The sequence below is a fragment of the Trichomycterus rosablanca genome, chromosome 12 (genome assembly GCF_030014385.1).
Source record: "Trichomycterus rosablanca isolate fTriRos1 chromosome 12, fTriRos1.hap1, whole genome shotgun sequence".
Taxonomy (NCBI): Eukaryota; Metazoa; Chordata; class Actinopteri; order Siluriformes; family Trichomycteridae; genus Trichomycterus; species Trichomycterus rosablanca.
Genome location: NC_085999.1, coordinates 2,575,055 through 2,592,021, shown reverse-complemented (window position 1 = coordinate 2,592,021; position 16,967 = coordinate 2,575,055). Strand labels below are relative to the sequence as shown.

Sequence of the window (16,967 nt, the reverse complement as noted above, 5' to 3'; positions counted from 1 at the left end):
AAAAAGCAGATCAGATCGCAAAGAAGACCAGACCCCCATCAGATATAAACCAATCAAAGCAAACGCAGAACAAACTCTACAACAGCCAAGCACCACCAAAACTGCTGACTGGAAAGACACTGGAACAGATGACCTATACGAGATGTCATTTTGGGAACTCTCACCTAACACATACACTCCTGGTGAAGGGAGAGCGCCCACCAATATGTGACCACTGTAATATGCGAATAATCATTGACCACTTTTTAATAATGTGCACAAAATATAACGTCAGAGACTTGCAATACCAAATACAATGGTTAAATATTTACCAAAACCAAAACAGACTCAATACAAGACTGATCTAGACCTAAACACAGAAAGGACCTTAGACAAAGAACATGAATATAAATAACCTGTACAAAATCTAGATACCTCTCTTGCCATGAGAATGACCAATGTGTAAACATGGTGTTAAACAACAAACTAACAATAATATTAAGCTCTGTCACTGTTCCCTCAGTTATGATGAAGAGAACACCCTGCTCAGTGCATAGCTATTAGTCGGACGACAGCAGCCACCTATTATTAAGTGGGTGACACTGGGGCTCGATGAGTAGCGCTGTCACCTCACAGCAACAAGGTTCTAGGTTTGATCACCAGGTAGAGCGGTTCGGTCCGGGTCCTTTCTGTGTGGGTTTGCTTCCACAGTCCTAAGCTGTGCAAGTGAGGTGACTTGATATAAAATTGTCCATAACTGACATTAACTACCTATCTTGTCATGAATGTAACCAGGGTGTGTAAAACATCTTAAAATCCTAATAAATAAAATAAACATGCCTGTTTAAATGATGCATGAATCGGTTGTTATGTTTATATTTATTCAATACAACATACTGTCGGTCATTTAAATATTTTAGGAAACATTTTATCAGTAATTTATTTTTTACATGCTGCTGCTGGGAACCAGTGCATTTTTATTCAAAACAAAGGCACTTCCAGTTTCACATAAGCAAACTCTTTTTCTTCACCCTCTTTCAGTTTGATTCAGCTTTTGTTTTGCTCAACTCATGCAGCATTAACACCACTGCGTCCCTTCAAATGACCTTGTTTATGAGCGGAGCCTGAGAACTCGGCGTGAGAATACACATTTAGATTTATAACTCGTATTTAATAACCCCTGACCCTGCCACACACCCACACACCCACACACCCTCACACTCCCTATTGATTGTCATTTAAAAGACTAGAATCTGATTACTAGTGGCAATAAATTTCTTTTTTGGTTATTTTTGTATTGCTGAAATGGATTAAGCAGTACATCCTGCATATTGTATTAAAAATACTTATGAATCTAGATGTTACAACAAAGTATAAATGTAGAGATATTTGCCTACCTGCCACAGGTACAGTACATGTGAGTTTGTGTTTCTGGCAGCAGTTTCAGGTTGTTTCCTTGTTTGTGAACTTCAGCCTTCAGCGTGGGCCGCACCTTTCTTGGTCCTTAGATTCATTAACCCGCTCTGGTGTGAAGGCTTGACATCACATGGCTTGGAGCTGAGCTTTGGACGCTGCTTCCATAGCAAACTAAACGCCACCTCTGACCCCCTTACATAATCACTTGTCTCCTGCTTCTATATTTTCTGCACTCATGAAATAGAACTTTATTAATCCTGAGGGAAAGTGTTTATCTTCTCTGTATAGTTCCACTTTCAGTATGAGTTAAATATCAACTTTATAATAAGATTAAACTAAAATTGAGTTTAATTGTAGTTCATGTGCTGCAAACCTGACAGTCAGAACTATTTCTGGACTATATCAAGTCTTCATTTCTGGCTAAACAGTGGGCAAAACCAACAGGGTACCTCCACAGCCCCCATGGTCTTGGAACTATACAATACAACACTGTTAAAAGAGGGCACAAATACCTTTTATAGCATTAAATTTGGTTTTCATACAATCAGGGTGGTGCAGTGGGCGGGCGGCACGGTGGCTAAGTGGGTAGCACTGTCGCCTCACAGCAAGAAGGTCCTAGGTTCGATCTCCAGGTGGGGAGTTTGGGTTTCCTCTGGGTGCTCCGGTTTCCTCCTACAGTCCAAAAACATGCAGCCAGGCTAACTGGAGATGCTGAATTGTCCTATAGGTACCTGGCTGCTAGGATGCATAAACCAGTGTATTGTAGTGCCGGTCCCAAGCTTGGGTTAAATAGGGAGGGTCGTGTCAGGAAGGACATTGGGCGTAAAACTGTGCCAAATCAATAATGCGGATCACGATCTGCCGGCGACCCCTAACGGGAGCAGCCAAGGAAATAGGAATAAAGAGGGTGGTGCATTGGGTAGGGCTGTTTCCACACAGCAAGGAGGTCCTGGGTTCGATTCTCCAGCCAGACAGCCGGGGTCCTTTCTGTGTTGAGTTTGCATGTTCTCACTGTGTCAGTGTGGGTTTCGTCCGGGTGTTCCGCTTTCCTCCCACAAGTCTAAAGACATGCAGTCAAGTCAATTAGAGCTACTAGAAATTGCCCTACGTGTAAGTGTGTGTAACTGTCTGGCGTGTTCGCCTGGTTCAGACCTGCAGCGACCCTGACCAGGATGAAGTGGTGGTAAGAACTGACAACAAATAGAATAGAATGCCTTTATTTGCCATATATACATATAGAGATGTACAGTACAACTTAATTCTTTCTTCGCGTATCCTAGCTTGTTTGGAAGCTGGGGTCAAAGCGCAGGGTCAGCCAGTGTACGCCGCCCCTGGAGCTAAGAGGGTTTAGGGCCTTGCTCAAGGGCCCAACAGTGGCTGTGCAACAGAGCTGGGATTCAAACTCTCAACCTTTCAGTTGATAGCCCAAAGCTCTACCTACTAGGCTACCACTGTCCCATAAATGAATAAACTAAGAATGAAAACAGAACATTAACAAAGCAAATCACATTTTAAAACCCTAAAGGTTCCTAAATCGGCCCCCGAGAGGCATCACAAGATACCAAGTACTTATTACCGCCCTCGGTTGTTTAAAGTCCTTGTGGAATTGATTGATAATCTGTGTAACAGGGCGATGGATGCATTTCCTGTAGGCTTGTTTAACGATGCTCTAGGAGTCTCCGGTAAATGCTGGATTAGCCACGGTTGTAGTTGCTTTCTTAAACAGTGGATTATCACTCTGCAGAGAGAGCAAAACAAGTCCAGGTCTACAGCAATTCACTTGAGAATAAGTAATAAATATAACATTTTATATGTGTTATATAGCCATAACATTAAAACCACCTCCTTGTTTCTACACTCACTGTCCATTTCATCAGCTTCACTTACCATATAGAAGCACTTTGCAGTTCTACAATTACTGACTGTAGTCCATCTGTTTCTCTACATACTCTGTTAGCCCCCTTTCACACTGTTCTTCAATGGTCAGGACCCCCACAGAGCAGGTATTATTTAGGTGGTGGATCATTCTCAGCATTGCAGTGACACTGACATGGTGGTGGTGTGTTAGTGTGTGTTGTGCTGGTAGTTGTAAACACCTCACTGTCACTGCTGGATTGAGAATAGTCCACCAGCCAACAGCGCCCCGTGGGCAGAGTCCTGTGATCGCTGATGAAGGTCTAGAAGATGACCGACTCAAACAGCAGCAATAGATGAGCGATCGTCTCTGACTTCACATCTACAAGGTGGACCAACTAGGTAGGAGTGTCTAATAGAGTGGACAGTGAGTGGACACGTTATTTAAAAACTCCAGCAGCGCTGCTGTGTCTGATCCACTCATACCAGCACAACACACACTAACACACCACCACCATGTCAGTGTCACTGCAGTGCTGAGAATGATCCGCCACCTGTGGTGGTCCTGTGGGGGTCCTGACTATTGAAGGACAGCATGAAAGGGGGTAACAAGGCATGTAGAGAAACAGATGGACTACAGTCAGTAATTGTAGAACTACAAAGTGCTTCTATATGGTAAGTGGAGCTGATAAAATGGACAGTGAGTGTAGAAACAAGGAGGTGGTTTTAATGTTCTGGCTGATGGGTGTAAATGTGTGTATTATTTTATTAGAAGCTGGACGTACGTTAGCCCATTTTGAGCGCTGCATTTCCTTCTCAAACTTCCTCCACTCCTTAAGGTCTTTCACATAAAAGATTCCCTTGATGATCATGAGGAGTAGAAGTCCAATCAGCGCCACACCAGCCAAAGATCCACCCACAATGGCTGCCACGTTCGGACCCTCTGGGCATTCTGGCACACAGAATAAATAGATTAAAGATTATACACTGTTACCTTGTAACTCACGTCCCCTAACTCAACACCCTTCGTTGAGATATTTGTACCCTTAAACTCAACGTGTTCAGTTTGTTTTTATGAACAGCCGCTTTGTTCGACGCTCGGCTTGATCGGTAAAACGTCATCGAAGTGCGAATATGAGCTGAATCTGCATTAGTGCGGAATAAGTGTCAGATGTTACAGCTCCACATGTATTTGTGTTTATCTGGATTTCCTCCCTGTTTCACTTTTAAACTTGTGTTACAGCTCCAGCTTCTGAGAAACGGTGAGAATCAGAATCAGCTTTTTGTTTCAGAGTTTTTGTATTATATTTGTGTTGTTTCCAGTGTATAAGTGTCAAAAACAACCTCATTATTTTACATGAGCAAGTCCATGGGACCATGGACGTATTAACAGGTTTCCCAAACATCCTTATGGGATAAAATACCTTGAAACTCAACGCCAGTCCCAGAACAAATTGACGTTGAGTTTTTTGAAAAATATATATTTTCTTTATGCATTTTCTCCCCTTTTTCTCCCTTTTTAGCGCGTCCAATTGCCCAATTGCGTCATGCTTCCTCTCCACCAATGCCGATCCCCGCTCTGATTGAGGAGAACGAAGCTAACCCACGCCCCCTCCGACACGTGGGCAGCAGCCGTATGCATCTTATCACCTACACTTTGACGAGTGCAGTGCAGCTCAGCGTTGTGTACGGAGAGACTCACCCTGACAGCACTCTTTTCTCATCTCTGTGCAGGCGCCATCAATCAGCCAGCAGAGTCGTAATTGCACCAGTCATGGGAGAGAGACCCCATCCGGCTTAGTCCCACCCATATCTGAACAACAGGCCAATCGTTGTTCATGTGGCCGCTCAGCCTTAGACGGCAGGCAGAGCTGAGATTCGATACGATGTATTCCAGATCCCAGCTCTGGTTCCAGCGTGTGTTTTTACCGCTGTGCCACCTGAGCGGCTCGATGTTGAGTTTTAAGGTATTTAAATTGAACTACAAACTGATAATTCTAATGATAATAAAATATGAGGGTTCTTCAAAAAGTTTCCACACTATTTAAACTCTATTTATTAAGAATTTTATAAACAAACTCCATCATTTTTCTACATCGTCACCTTCCGATGCATTTTTCCAGCAACATATCAACTTTTCAATGACGTCAGCAAAAAATATTTTGGGTTGAGCTCGTAGCCACTAATGCGCTGCTGCTTTTACATCATCATCACATGAAAATCTTCCTCCCCTTAAAGCTTCTCTGAGCATCCAAACAAGTGGAAATCAGATGGAGCTAAATACGGACTATAAGCGTCTCTCAGTCTCTCAGACACGACCGATTACTCCTCCTCCCACCCTCACTGCTTATAACCACAATATAAAAGTGAGGAAACTTTTTGAAGATCCCTCGTACACTGATTTTAGTCGTGCACGTGACGTGATGAGCATATTAGGGTGCCAGTAAACAGCTTATAACTCTCTCTAGTTGTTATAATACCTTCATTATCATCTTACCTACGTCCTTAAGAATCTTGACGTAATACTTGTCAAATCCATCCTGCTCGGTCATGGTGAAGAACATCCTGCAGCCCATATGGTTCTTCACCTGACAGTCACTCTTGATCAGTTTATCCACTGTCTGAGCGATCAGGTGGGAGCAGGATTTGGAGCAATTCTTCTCGAAGGGTCCCGTCCCAAAACCCAGACATTCAATACAACTCCTGATGTGAAAATCAGCAAATAATAATGGATTAAAATATGAATGTAGATGATATATGATACTAACGTCTAACTATAACAATAGAGCAGCTGGTGTTTGACTCACGGGATTTTATACACGGGAAAACAAATACGGACATTTATATAGTTGACAGACATTTTATTAGACTATAGCAAAATAGAACAGAGTAGATAATCTGTTATCTGGGACAGTAGTAGCCTAGAGGGTTGGGCTACCAACTGAAAGGTTGAGAGTTTAAATCCCAGCTCTGCCATGCAGCCACTGTTGGGCCCTTGAGCAAGGCCCTTAACCCCGTCTGCTCCAGGGGTGCCATACAATGGCTGACCCTGTGCTCTGACCCCACCTTCCAAACAAGCTGGGATATGCGAAGAACGAATTTCGTTGTACTGTACTCTTGTAGGGCGGCACCGTGGCTCGGTGGGTAGCACTGTCGCCTCACAGCAAGAAAGTCCTGAGTTCGATCCCCAGGCGGGGCGGTCCAGGTCCTTTCTGTGTGGAGTTTCTCTGGCATGTTCTCCCCATGCCTGCATGGGTTTCCTCTGGGAGTTCCGGTTTTCTCCCACAGTCCAAAAAAATGCAGTCAGGTTAATTGTATGTGTGTCTGCCCTGCGATGGACTGGTGCCCCGTCCAGGGTGTTTCTGTGTGCCTTGCGCCCATTCTATTCTATTCTATTCTATTCTATTGTTATATTGCTATATTCTAAAGTTCAAATGTCTGTCAGATTTGCTGATATTAGCTAACAGGCTCAGAATTCTACAAGTCTCGCTCCTAAATAAACATATATGCTTATTTCTAGATGAACACATATTTATGCACTTTATGGAACATTCAATTAACCAATCAAAATAATCTGTTATCAATACATTATACTGTATTATTGTATAATACGTTATTAGTTCCTTAAGGACGAAAAAAGATTAAGTGGTGCTGGTTTAAAAAGAAATCAAATGGTACTTAGATTATTTAAACTAGTTAATAACATTTTTAGAATATTACTATGAATAATAATAATAATAATAACAATAATAATAATAATAATAATAATAATAATAATAATAATAATAATAATAATAACAGCATAGTTTCTTTACATCCTGTTTTATTCTGAAATTAGCTCAGGATTTATTCACAGGAAATTCACAACCTGAATCCATGCCATCTTTGGCCCCTTGTAAATAAGCAAGAGGGTCAGACGAGGCCATAGGCGTGAACATGGGGGAGGGGGGGGGTAGGTTCCTGTCATTGTAAAACATTACTGCCATAACAAATGATGGAGGGGGGTTTCCCGCTATTGTAAAACATTTTATGAAAATACTGATTAATCCCCCCCACCTAAGTGGGTAGCACTGTCGCCTCACAGCAAGAAGGTCCTGGGTTCGATCCCCAGGTGGGGCAGTCCGGGTCCTTTCTGTGTGGAGTTTGCATGTTCTCCCTGTGTCCGCGTGGGTTTCCTCCGGGTGCTCCGGTTTCCTCCCACAGTCCAAAGACGTGCAAGTGAGGTGAATTGGAGGCACTAAATTGTCCATGACTGTGTTTGATATAACCTTGTGACCTGATGAATCTTGTGTAATGAGTAACTACCGTTCCTGTCATGAATGTAACCAAAGTGTAAAACATTACGTTAAAATCCTAATAAACAAACAAACAAACAAACAAACAAACAAACAAACAGCCTTGGGGTCAGAGCCATTCTACAGAATGTATTTTGCTAAATATACAAATAGAAACTCTCCTATATAATATAAAGCCACAATATGAGTGCTGTTATGTTATTTTCAAAATTATTATTATATACTCACCAAGCACTATGTACAGTCATTGATTATTTTAGCAGCTACACCCACCTTACAGACGTACTTATTTTATAAGCTACGCATACTGATCATCTTTAGTGGCTATACAATATCTGACTGTAGACCATAGGTACATTCTAATCACCCCAGTTGTTATTTGTAAAGTGAACTACACAGGTAATGCATACAGGAACTTCAGACAGTGTAGGAAGAAGTGAGTAACGCTTGATCACTACACAGGAAGTTGACAGTCAGATTTACCCTTCGATCATGGTGTGTTATGCGGGTTATGTAGAACTAATGTTTAATTAATATTTGCTGAAAACCACCAACAATGTGAAAGTAACCGACAAACATCCAGAAAAGCAATTTGGCTGGTTAACGATAGATAAGATTATATTAGTTCTCCTGAGGTTTGTTTGTTTGTTTGTTTATTAGGATTGTAACGTAATGTTTTACACTTTGGTTACATTCATGACAGGAACGGTAGTTACTCACTACACAAGATTCATCAGGTCACAAGGTTATATCAAACACAGTCGTGGACAATTTAGTGTCTCCAATTCACCTCACTTGCACGTCTTTGAACTGTGGGAGGAAACCGGAGAACCCGGAGGAAACCCACGCGGACACGGGAAGAATTGCAAACTCCACACAGAAAAGACCTGGACCACCCCACCTGGGGATCGAACCCAGGACCTTCTTGCTGTGAGGCAACAGTGTCTCTTGAGGTAAATGTTGACTAGAGGAGAGTAAAAAGCTTAACGTGGATTATTGTAAAAACAACAACCTAGGAACACCAAACTTCTCTAAATTATTACTGACCATATGTTCTCTCTACTGCTAAAATGACCAAACAGTGTTGCAAAAGGAAAACAATCATTTTTATGTTAGGTTTTAACGTGGTTTAATGTACTAAGACAAAAAACTAACTTCTCCTAATTATTATCTGTCATAAGTGTCTCTACTAATGTTAGGTTCAGTTTGGTTTAGGTGTTTAAAGGTTGTCTGATGTTTAAAGAGTGTGTTGAAGCTGTTTTAAAATGCTGGACATTCTGTATATATACCGATCAGGCATAACATTATGACCTAATATTGTGTTGGTCCCCCTTGGGCGGCCAAGGCTCATTGTGGCCCGTGTGGTCCGATCCAACAGACGAGCTACTGTAGCTTAAACAGCTGAGGAAGTTAATGCTGGTTCTGATAGAAAGATGTCAGAATACACTGTGCATCACAACATTAGGAAGGTGGTCATAATGTTATGCCAGATCGGTGTATATGTGTGTGTGTTTCTAGGTTGTTATTTAGGTACATTAAGCTATGATAATCTTTGTTCTTATAATAGGTTTAAATGGGAAGAAAATGTTATTTCCTTCCTTTTGAACCACAGGTTAATCATTTCAGCAGCAGAGAGAACTAATGAACAGTAATGACAGAGAGAAGTTTGGTGTTCCTAGGTTGTTGTTTTAATAAATTAAGCCACATTACACTTTGTTCACATTTAGCATTTTAGACTTTTTTCTTGGCTGGTTGGTGGTTAGTGAAAATATTACTTAAAATATAATATATAACAAAGATGCTGCCAAAAATGGCACTGCTTAGGGACCCTGAAGAATAAAGAGCAGCTTGTCTGCTGCTCTGAACACTTTATCACCCCCTTCACCCCATTTAAGAATCAAAAGCCCCTTATAGGAACCATAGATATGTAACCCCTTCAAAAGGTCTGTCAGGATCTCAGTATTTAAAAACATGTAAGACGTTAGAAGAGGTTAAACACTTACCCATGTTTTTGGCACGGAGGAATGCAAGTGGGGCAAAACTCACATTTGGGCGGTTTATATCCCCTCTCACAATCACACTGATTGCACCGACATTTGCCGCGCCCATGGCACAAGGTTTCACCCGTCTCACAACTGTCGGTCATTGTCTTGCACTGGCAGGCCGTTCCCTCGAAACCATCGGAACACCTGCATGTGCCACAGCGGCACTGCCCATTACCTGAGGATAACACATGGTAAAACCAAACACATCGTATTTATCTGAAGGAGATATCACCCGTGTCTGTGGTATTACCTCCACACAGCATGTTCTGGTACTTCTCACAGTGCTCGTCGTCACATTCACAGTGAGTACCGTAGTAAGAGTTTCCTCCCTCGGTTAGGTGACACTTGCACACTCCACACTCGCAGTCTCCACGTCCCTCACACTCCGTCCCGTTATCTTTCCTGCACTGGGCCTTCAGTGAGGTCTCGTCTTTTTGGCCTAAGCTACACTCACAGCGCTGTCCAAGAAAGTTCGTCTCACAACTGTGTGTATAAAAATATATATACAGTGTATCACAAAAGTGAGTACACCCCTCACATTTCTGCAGATATTTAAGTATATCTTTTCATGGGACAACACTGACAAAATGACACTTTGACACAATGAAAAGTAGTCTGTGTGCAGCTTATATAACAGTGTAAATTTATTCTTCCCTCAAAATAACTCAATATACAGCCATTAATGTCTAAACCACCGGCAACAAAAGTGAGTACACCCCTTAGTGAAAGTTCCTGAAGTGTCAATATTTTGTGTGGCCATCATTATTTCCCAGAACTGCCTTAACTCTCCTGGGCATGGAGTTTACCAGAGCTTCACAGGTTGCCACTGGAATGCTTTTCCACTCCTCCATGACGACATCACGGAGCTGGCGGATATTCGAGACTTTGCGCTCCTCCACCTTCCGCTTGAGGATGCCCCAAAGATGTTCTATTGGGTTTAGGTCTGGAGACATGCTTGGCCAGTCCATCACCTTTACCCTCAGCCTCTTCAATAAAGCAGTGGTCGTCTTAGAGGTGTGTTTGGGGTCATTATCATGCTGGAACACTGCCCTGCGACCCAGTTTCCGGAGGGAGGGGATCATGCTCTGCTTCAGTATTTCACAGTACATATTGGAGTTCATGTGTCCCTCAATGAAATGTAACTCCCCAACACCTGCTGCACTCATGCAGCCCCAGACCATGGCATTCCCACCACCATGCTTGACTGTAGGCATGACACACTTATCTTTGTACTCCTCACCTGATTGCCGCCACACATGCTTGAGACCATCTGAACCAAACAAATTAATCTTGGTCTCATCAGACCATAGGACATGGTTCCAGTAATCCATGTCCTTTGTTGACATGTCTTCAGCAAACTGTTTGCAGGCTTTCTTGTGTAGAGACTTCAGAAGAGGCTTCCTTCTGAGGTGACAGCCATGCAGACCAATTTGATGTAGTGTGCGGCGTATGGTCTGAGCACTGACAGGCTGACCCCCCACCTTTTCAATCTCTGCAGCAATGCTGACAGCACTCCTGCGCCTATCTTTCAAAGACAGCAGTTGGATGTGACGCTGAGCACGTGCACTCAGCTTCTTTGGACGACCAACGCGAGGTCTGTTCTGAGTGGACCCTGCTCTTTTAAAACGCTGGATGATCTTGGCCACTGTGCTGCAGCCCAGTTTCAGGGTGTTGGCAATCTTCTTGTAGCCTTGGCCATCTTCATGTAGCGCAACAATTCGTCTTTTAGGATCCTCAGAGAGTTCTTTGCCATGAGGTGCCATGTTGGAACTTTCAGTGACCAGTATGAGAGAGTGTGAGAGCTGTACTACTAAATTGAACACACCTGCTCCCTATGCACACCTGAGACCTAGTAACACTAACAAATCACATGACATTTTGGAGGGAAAATGACAAGCAGTGCTCAATTTGGACATTTAGGGGTGTAGTCTCTTAGGGGTGTACTCACTTTTGTTGCCGGTGGTTTAGACATTAATGGCTGTATATTGAGTTATTTTGAGGGAAGAATAAATTTACACTGTTATATAAGCTGCACACAGACTACTTTTCATTGTGTCAAAGTGTCATTTTGTCAGTGTTGTCCCATGAAAAGATATACTTAAATATCTGCAGAAATGTGAGGGGTGTACTCACTTTTGTGATACACTGTATATTATTACTGCTTGGATATAAAACTATATTATGATTAATATTAATGTTAGTAATGAATATACATATACACACACACATTCGCAGTACACACAGTACACCTTGTTAATAATTAATGATAAATAATTTCTTGAATAAACGAGAATTTAATAATACAACATTCAATTAAATTGATCAGATCATGTCAAATATGTTAACTTATAACACCTAACTGTTATAATAATAATAATAATAATAGTAATGATATTCATAATAATAATTGTAATAATAACAATAATAATAATAATAATAATAGTAATATAATAATAATAGTATTAATGTTAATAATAATATTAATAGTAATACAATAATAATAATAATAATAATAATAATAATAGTAATATAATAATAACAATACCAATTATAGTAATATAATTATAATAAAAGTAATAATAATAATAATAATATAATAATGATAATAATAATTATAGTAATATTAATAATAATAATTGTAATAGTAATAATGATAATAAAAATAATATTAATAATAGTATTAATAATAATAATATAATAATAATAATACTTGTAATAATATTATTAATAATAATAGTAATTATAATAAAAAGAATTAAAACATATAATTAATTAAAAAAAAATAAACAGCTCATGTAGAATACATTAGGTTATAACACCTAACTGCTATAATAATAATAATAATAATAATAATAATTATTATAATTATATATAAGTAATAAAATAATTAAACAACTCAAATCTAATACATTGTTATAACACATTACAGCTACACTACTACTACTAATAATAATCTTTTGAATCATTTGCTTCATCTCACCCTGTCCTGAACATCCTCCTCTGTCACTCCCTCACCACATCCATAAACCTTCTCTTTGGCTTCATCTACTCCTTCATCCTCAGCACCCTTCTCCTGATAGAACTCTCATCCCTCTTCTGCACATGCTCAGATCATCTGAATCTCACCTCTACAATTTTGTGTCCAAAACATAATACCCGCGCCATCCTTCTAGTAAACCCTTTCCTAATCCTGCCTGTACTCGTCCCACCCACGAGAATCGCAGAGAATCTCCTGTTAATTTTGTCAGTGTCACATAATAATAATAATAATAATCTTCTTCTTCTTCTTTCGGCTTTTCCCTTTTCAGGGGTCGCCACAGCGAGTCATCCTCCTCCATCTCACTCTGTCCACTGTGTCCTCTGTCCTCACCCCAACTACTTCCATGTCCTCTCTAACTGCATCCATATATCTCCTCTTTGGCCTTCCTCTTGGTCTTTTTACTGGAAGCTGCATTTCTAACATCCTTCTACCAATATACCCGCTGTCCCTCCTCTGGACATGTCCAAACCATCTCAGTCTGGCCTCTCTAACTTTATCTCCTAGTTGTTTAACCTGTGCTGTACCTCTGATTATCTCATTCCTAACCTTATCCATCCTTGTCACTCCCAAGGAGAACCTCAACATCTTCAGTTCTGCCACTTCCAGTTCTTTCTCCTGTCTTTTTGTCAATGCCACTGTCTCCAAACCATACAACATAGCTGGTCTCACCACTGTCTTGTAAACTGTTCCTTTAACCTTTGCTGTCACCCTTTTGTCACAAATCACTCCTGAAACTTTTCTCCATCCACTCCATCCTGTCTGGACTCTCTTCTTGACCTCTTAATAATAATAATAATAACAATAATAATAATAATAATAATAATAATAATAATAATAACAACAATAATAATAGTAATAATGCCATTAAATACAAGTATGCTAGTGTTATATGTAAAGCTGTAAGCAAATGTCTTCATTTTTTTCAGTCATCTCAATATAAAAATAAATAAAAACATGATCTAACCGTACCTGCATATCCCACAGACGACTTTGCCGTGATTATTACAGTGAACATGGGACCCCGTTACTGCCTCATCACACTTACAGTCACAGAGTGTATTAACATTAACCTTCATTTTTTCATTGAACCCCAAAGGACCGATGTTGAAGCTCTTTTGGCCCTTTATGCATGTTGCTGCTTTTACAGTTACATCAAAAATCACCTGCAGGACAAATCCAAAGTGCAGACGTTAGCATTAACACCATTATGTATGACTTTTAAGCACTTATGTTAACAGGTGTTGTGGCTGAAAACAGTGTCCCAATACTTTTGTTCTTATAGTGTATGCAGTTCTATGTACGTAGGTTTAATAGGTTGTGTAGTGTTATAATTAGGTCTGCAGGTGCAACAGTGACAAAACCAGACACACACACACACACACACACACACACATATAAATGTGTGTGTCTGTTCTTTCACCATTGCACATGCTTTATATAAAACACACACACACACACACACAGTATATACACACACACACACACACACATATATACAGTGTATCACAAAAGTGAGTACACCCCTCACATTTCTGCAGATATTTAAGTATATCTTTTCATGGGACAACACTGACAAAATGACACTTTGACACAATGAAAAGTAGTCTGTGTGCAGCTTATATAACAGTGTAAATTTATTCTTCCCTCAAAATAACTCAATATACAGCCATTAATGTCTAAACCACCGGCAACAAAAGTGAGTACACGCCTTAGTGAAAGTTCCTGAAGTGTCAATATTTTGTGTGGCCACCATTATTTCTCAGAACTGCCTTAACTCTCCTGGGCATGGAGTTTACCAGAGCTTCACAGGTTGCCACTGGAATGCTTTTCCACTCCTCCATGACGACATCACGGAGCTGGCGGATATTCGAGACTTTGCGCTCCTCCACTTTCCGCTTGAGGATGCCCCAAAGATGTTCTATTGGGTTTAGGTCTGGAGACATGCTTGGCCAGTCCATCACCTTTACTCTCAGCCTCTTCAATAAAGCAGTGGTTGTCTTAGAGGTGTGTTTGGGGTCATTATTATGCTGGAACACTGCCCTGCGACCCAGTTTCTGGAGGGAGGGGATCATGCTCTGCTTCAGTATTTCACAGTACATATTGGAGTTCATGTGTCCCTCAATGAAATGTAACTCCCCAACACCTGCTGCACTCATGCAGCCCCAGACCATGGCATTCCCACCACCATGCTTGACTGTAGGCATGACACACTTATCTTTGTACTCCTCACCTGATTGCCGCCACACATGCTTGAGACCATCTGAACCAAACAAATTAATCTTGGTCTCATCAGACCATAGGACATGGTTCCAGTAATCCATGTCCTTTGTTGACATGTCTTCAGCAAACTGTTTGCGGGCTTTTTTGTGTAGAGACTTCAGAAGAGGCTTCCTTCTGGGGTGACAGCCATGCAGACCAATTTGATGTAGTGTGCGGCGTATGGTCTGAGCACTGACAGGCTGACCCCCCACCTTTTCAATCTCTGCAGCAATGCTGACAGCACTCCTGCGCCTATCTTTCAAAGACAGCAGTTGGATGTGACGCTGAGCACGTGCACTCAGCTTCTTTGGACGACCAACGCGAGGTCTGTTCTGAGTGGACCCTGCTCTTTTAAAACGCTGGATGATCTTGGCCACTGTGCTGCAGCTCAGTTTCAGGGTGTTGGCAATCTTCTTGTAGCCTTGGCCATCTTCATGTAGTGCAACAATGCGTCTTTTAAGATCCTCAGAGAGTTCTTTGCCATGAGGTGCCATGTTGGAACTTTCAGTGACCAGTATGAGAGAGTGTAAGAGCTGTACTACTAAATTGAACACACCTGCTCCCTATGCACACCTGAGACCTAGTAACACTAACAAATCACATGACATTTTGGAGGGAAAATGACAAGCAGTGCTCAATTTGGACATTTAGGGGTGTAGTCTCTTAGGGGTGTACTCACTTTTGTTGCCGGTGGTTTAGACATTAATGGCTGTATATTGAGTTATTTTGAGGGAAGAATAAATGTTCACTGTTATATAAGCTGCACACAGACTACTTTTCATTGTGTCAAAGTGTCATTTTGTCAGTGTTGTCCCATGAAAAGATATACTTCAATATCTGCAGAAATGTGAGGGGTGTACTCACTTTTGTGATACACTGTATATATATGTGTGTTTTTTCACCGTTCCACCTGATTTATATAAAAAACACACACACATATATACACACACACATTATATACAGTATATATATATATATATATATATATATATATATATATATATATATACAGTAAATATATATATATATATATATATATATACAGTATATATATACACACACACACACACAAACATATATATATATATATACATATATTTATATATATATATACGTATATACACACACACACATATATATATACATACATATATATATATACATTTATATATATATATATATAAATATAAATATATGAAGTGCACTTAATGTAAGAGAGCCTACACACTAAACTGTGTTTGTTCTTTCAGGAAATAACGCGTCTGTTTATTGAGCAGAACACAAAAGTGATCTTACACTTAAAAGGTTTCATCACACTTGTATGAGAAATGTACGACGGCACATTAGGGCCACTTTAAATAAAAATATTTTTTTAAGTTGCAATTTTGAGAATAAAATCAGAATATTATGAGAATAAAGTCGAAATATTACAAGATTAAAGTCAAAATAATTACGAGATTCAAGTGGAAATATTATGGCCATAGCATCCTCCTTGTGTTAAAATAAGGGATGTTCATGATTTGTTATACTTTCATATCGGTTTCACAAATAAAGAAATCCTCGATCTCCTGCACATCAGCACCAGTTTGTTATTAACGCAAGGACGCTGAAACGACTTTGTAATAAACTGGGTTAATTTAGGAGAATGTGCGCCACCGGTGCGCTCGGCGTCTGCGTCACCGCCAGAACTTCAACCGAGCCTTATGAACTCTTACGATAAACTACAGCTGTATGGCATCGCTATAAATGGTTGCATTGACGGGTTTAGTCATCATGTCATGTGGATGGAAGCGTACAATACGAACAACCACCCAAAAATTATCGTGGGTTACTGGATAAACACAATAACACTCATTATAAGCTGCCCTCGACGCTTGCGTGCTGATTCAGGTCCTGAGACCCGAGCTTCTCTAAACTGGCAAGCCTACGACAGCTGCACACTCTCTGGCCAGAATATTTCCACTTTATTCTCATAATATTTTGACTTTATTCTCGAAATCAAAACTTAAAAATATTTTTTACAGTGGCCCTAATACGCCGTCATAGAAATGCATGTCATGACAGACCTGAGATTAAAAT

General features: G+C 40.4%; 1 protein-coding gene across 3 annotated transcripts in view; it reads right to left on the bottom strand.

Moving 5' to 3' along the window:
- Positions 1 to 2,596: 2,596 nt before the first annotated feature.
- itgb2 (integrin, beta 2) overlaps positions 2,597 to 16,967 on the bottom strand; it is a 30,567-nt gene continuing 16,196 nt past the window's right edge. For all 3 annotated transcript variants that reach the window (XM_063005908.1, XM_063005909.1, XM_063005910.1), the window contains 6 exons: positions 13,599 to 13,792; positions 9,840 to 10,072; positions 9,548 to 9,764; positions 5,747 to 5,952; positions 4,035 to 4,201; positions 2,597 to 3,133 (listed from right to left, as the gene is read on the bottom strand). In XM_063005908.1, the coding sequence (XP_062861978.1) occupies positions 3,065 to 3,133; positions 4,035 to 4,201; positions 5,747 to 5,952; positions 9,548 to 9,764; positions 9,840 to 10,072; positions 13,599 to 13,792 (1,086 nt within the window). In that variant the 3' untranslated portion in view covers positions 2,597 to 3,064. The remainder of the gene's footprint in view (positions 3,134 to 4,034; positions 4,202 to 5,746; positions 5,953 to 9,547; positions 9,765 to 9,839; positions 10,073 to 13,598; positions 13,793 to 16,967) is intronic.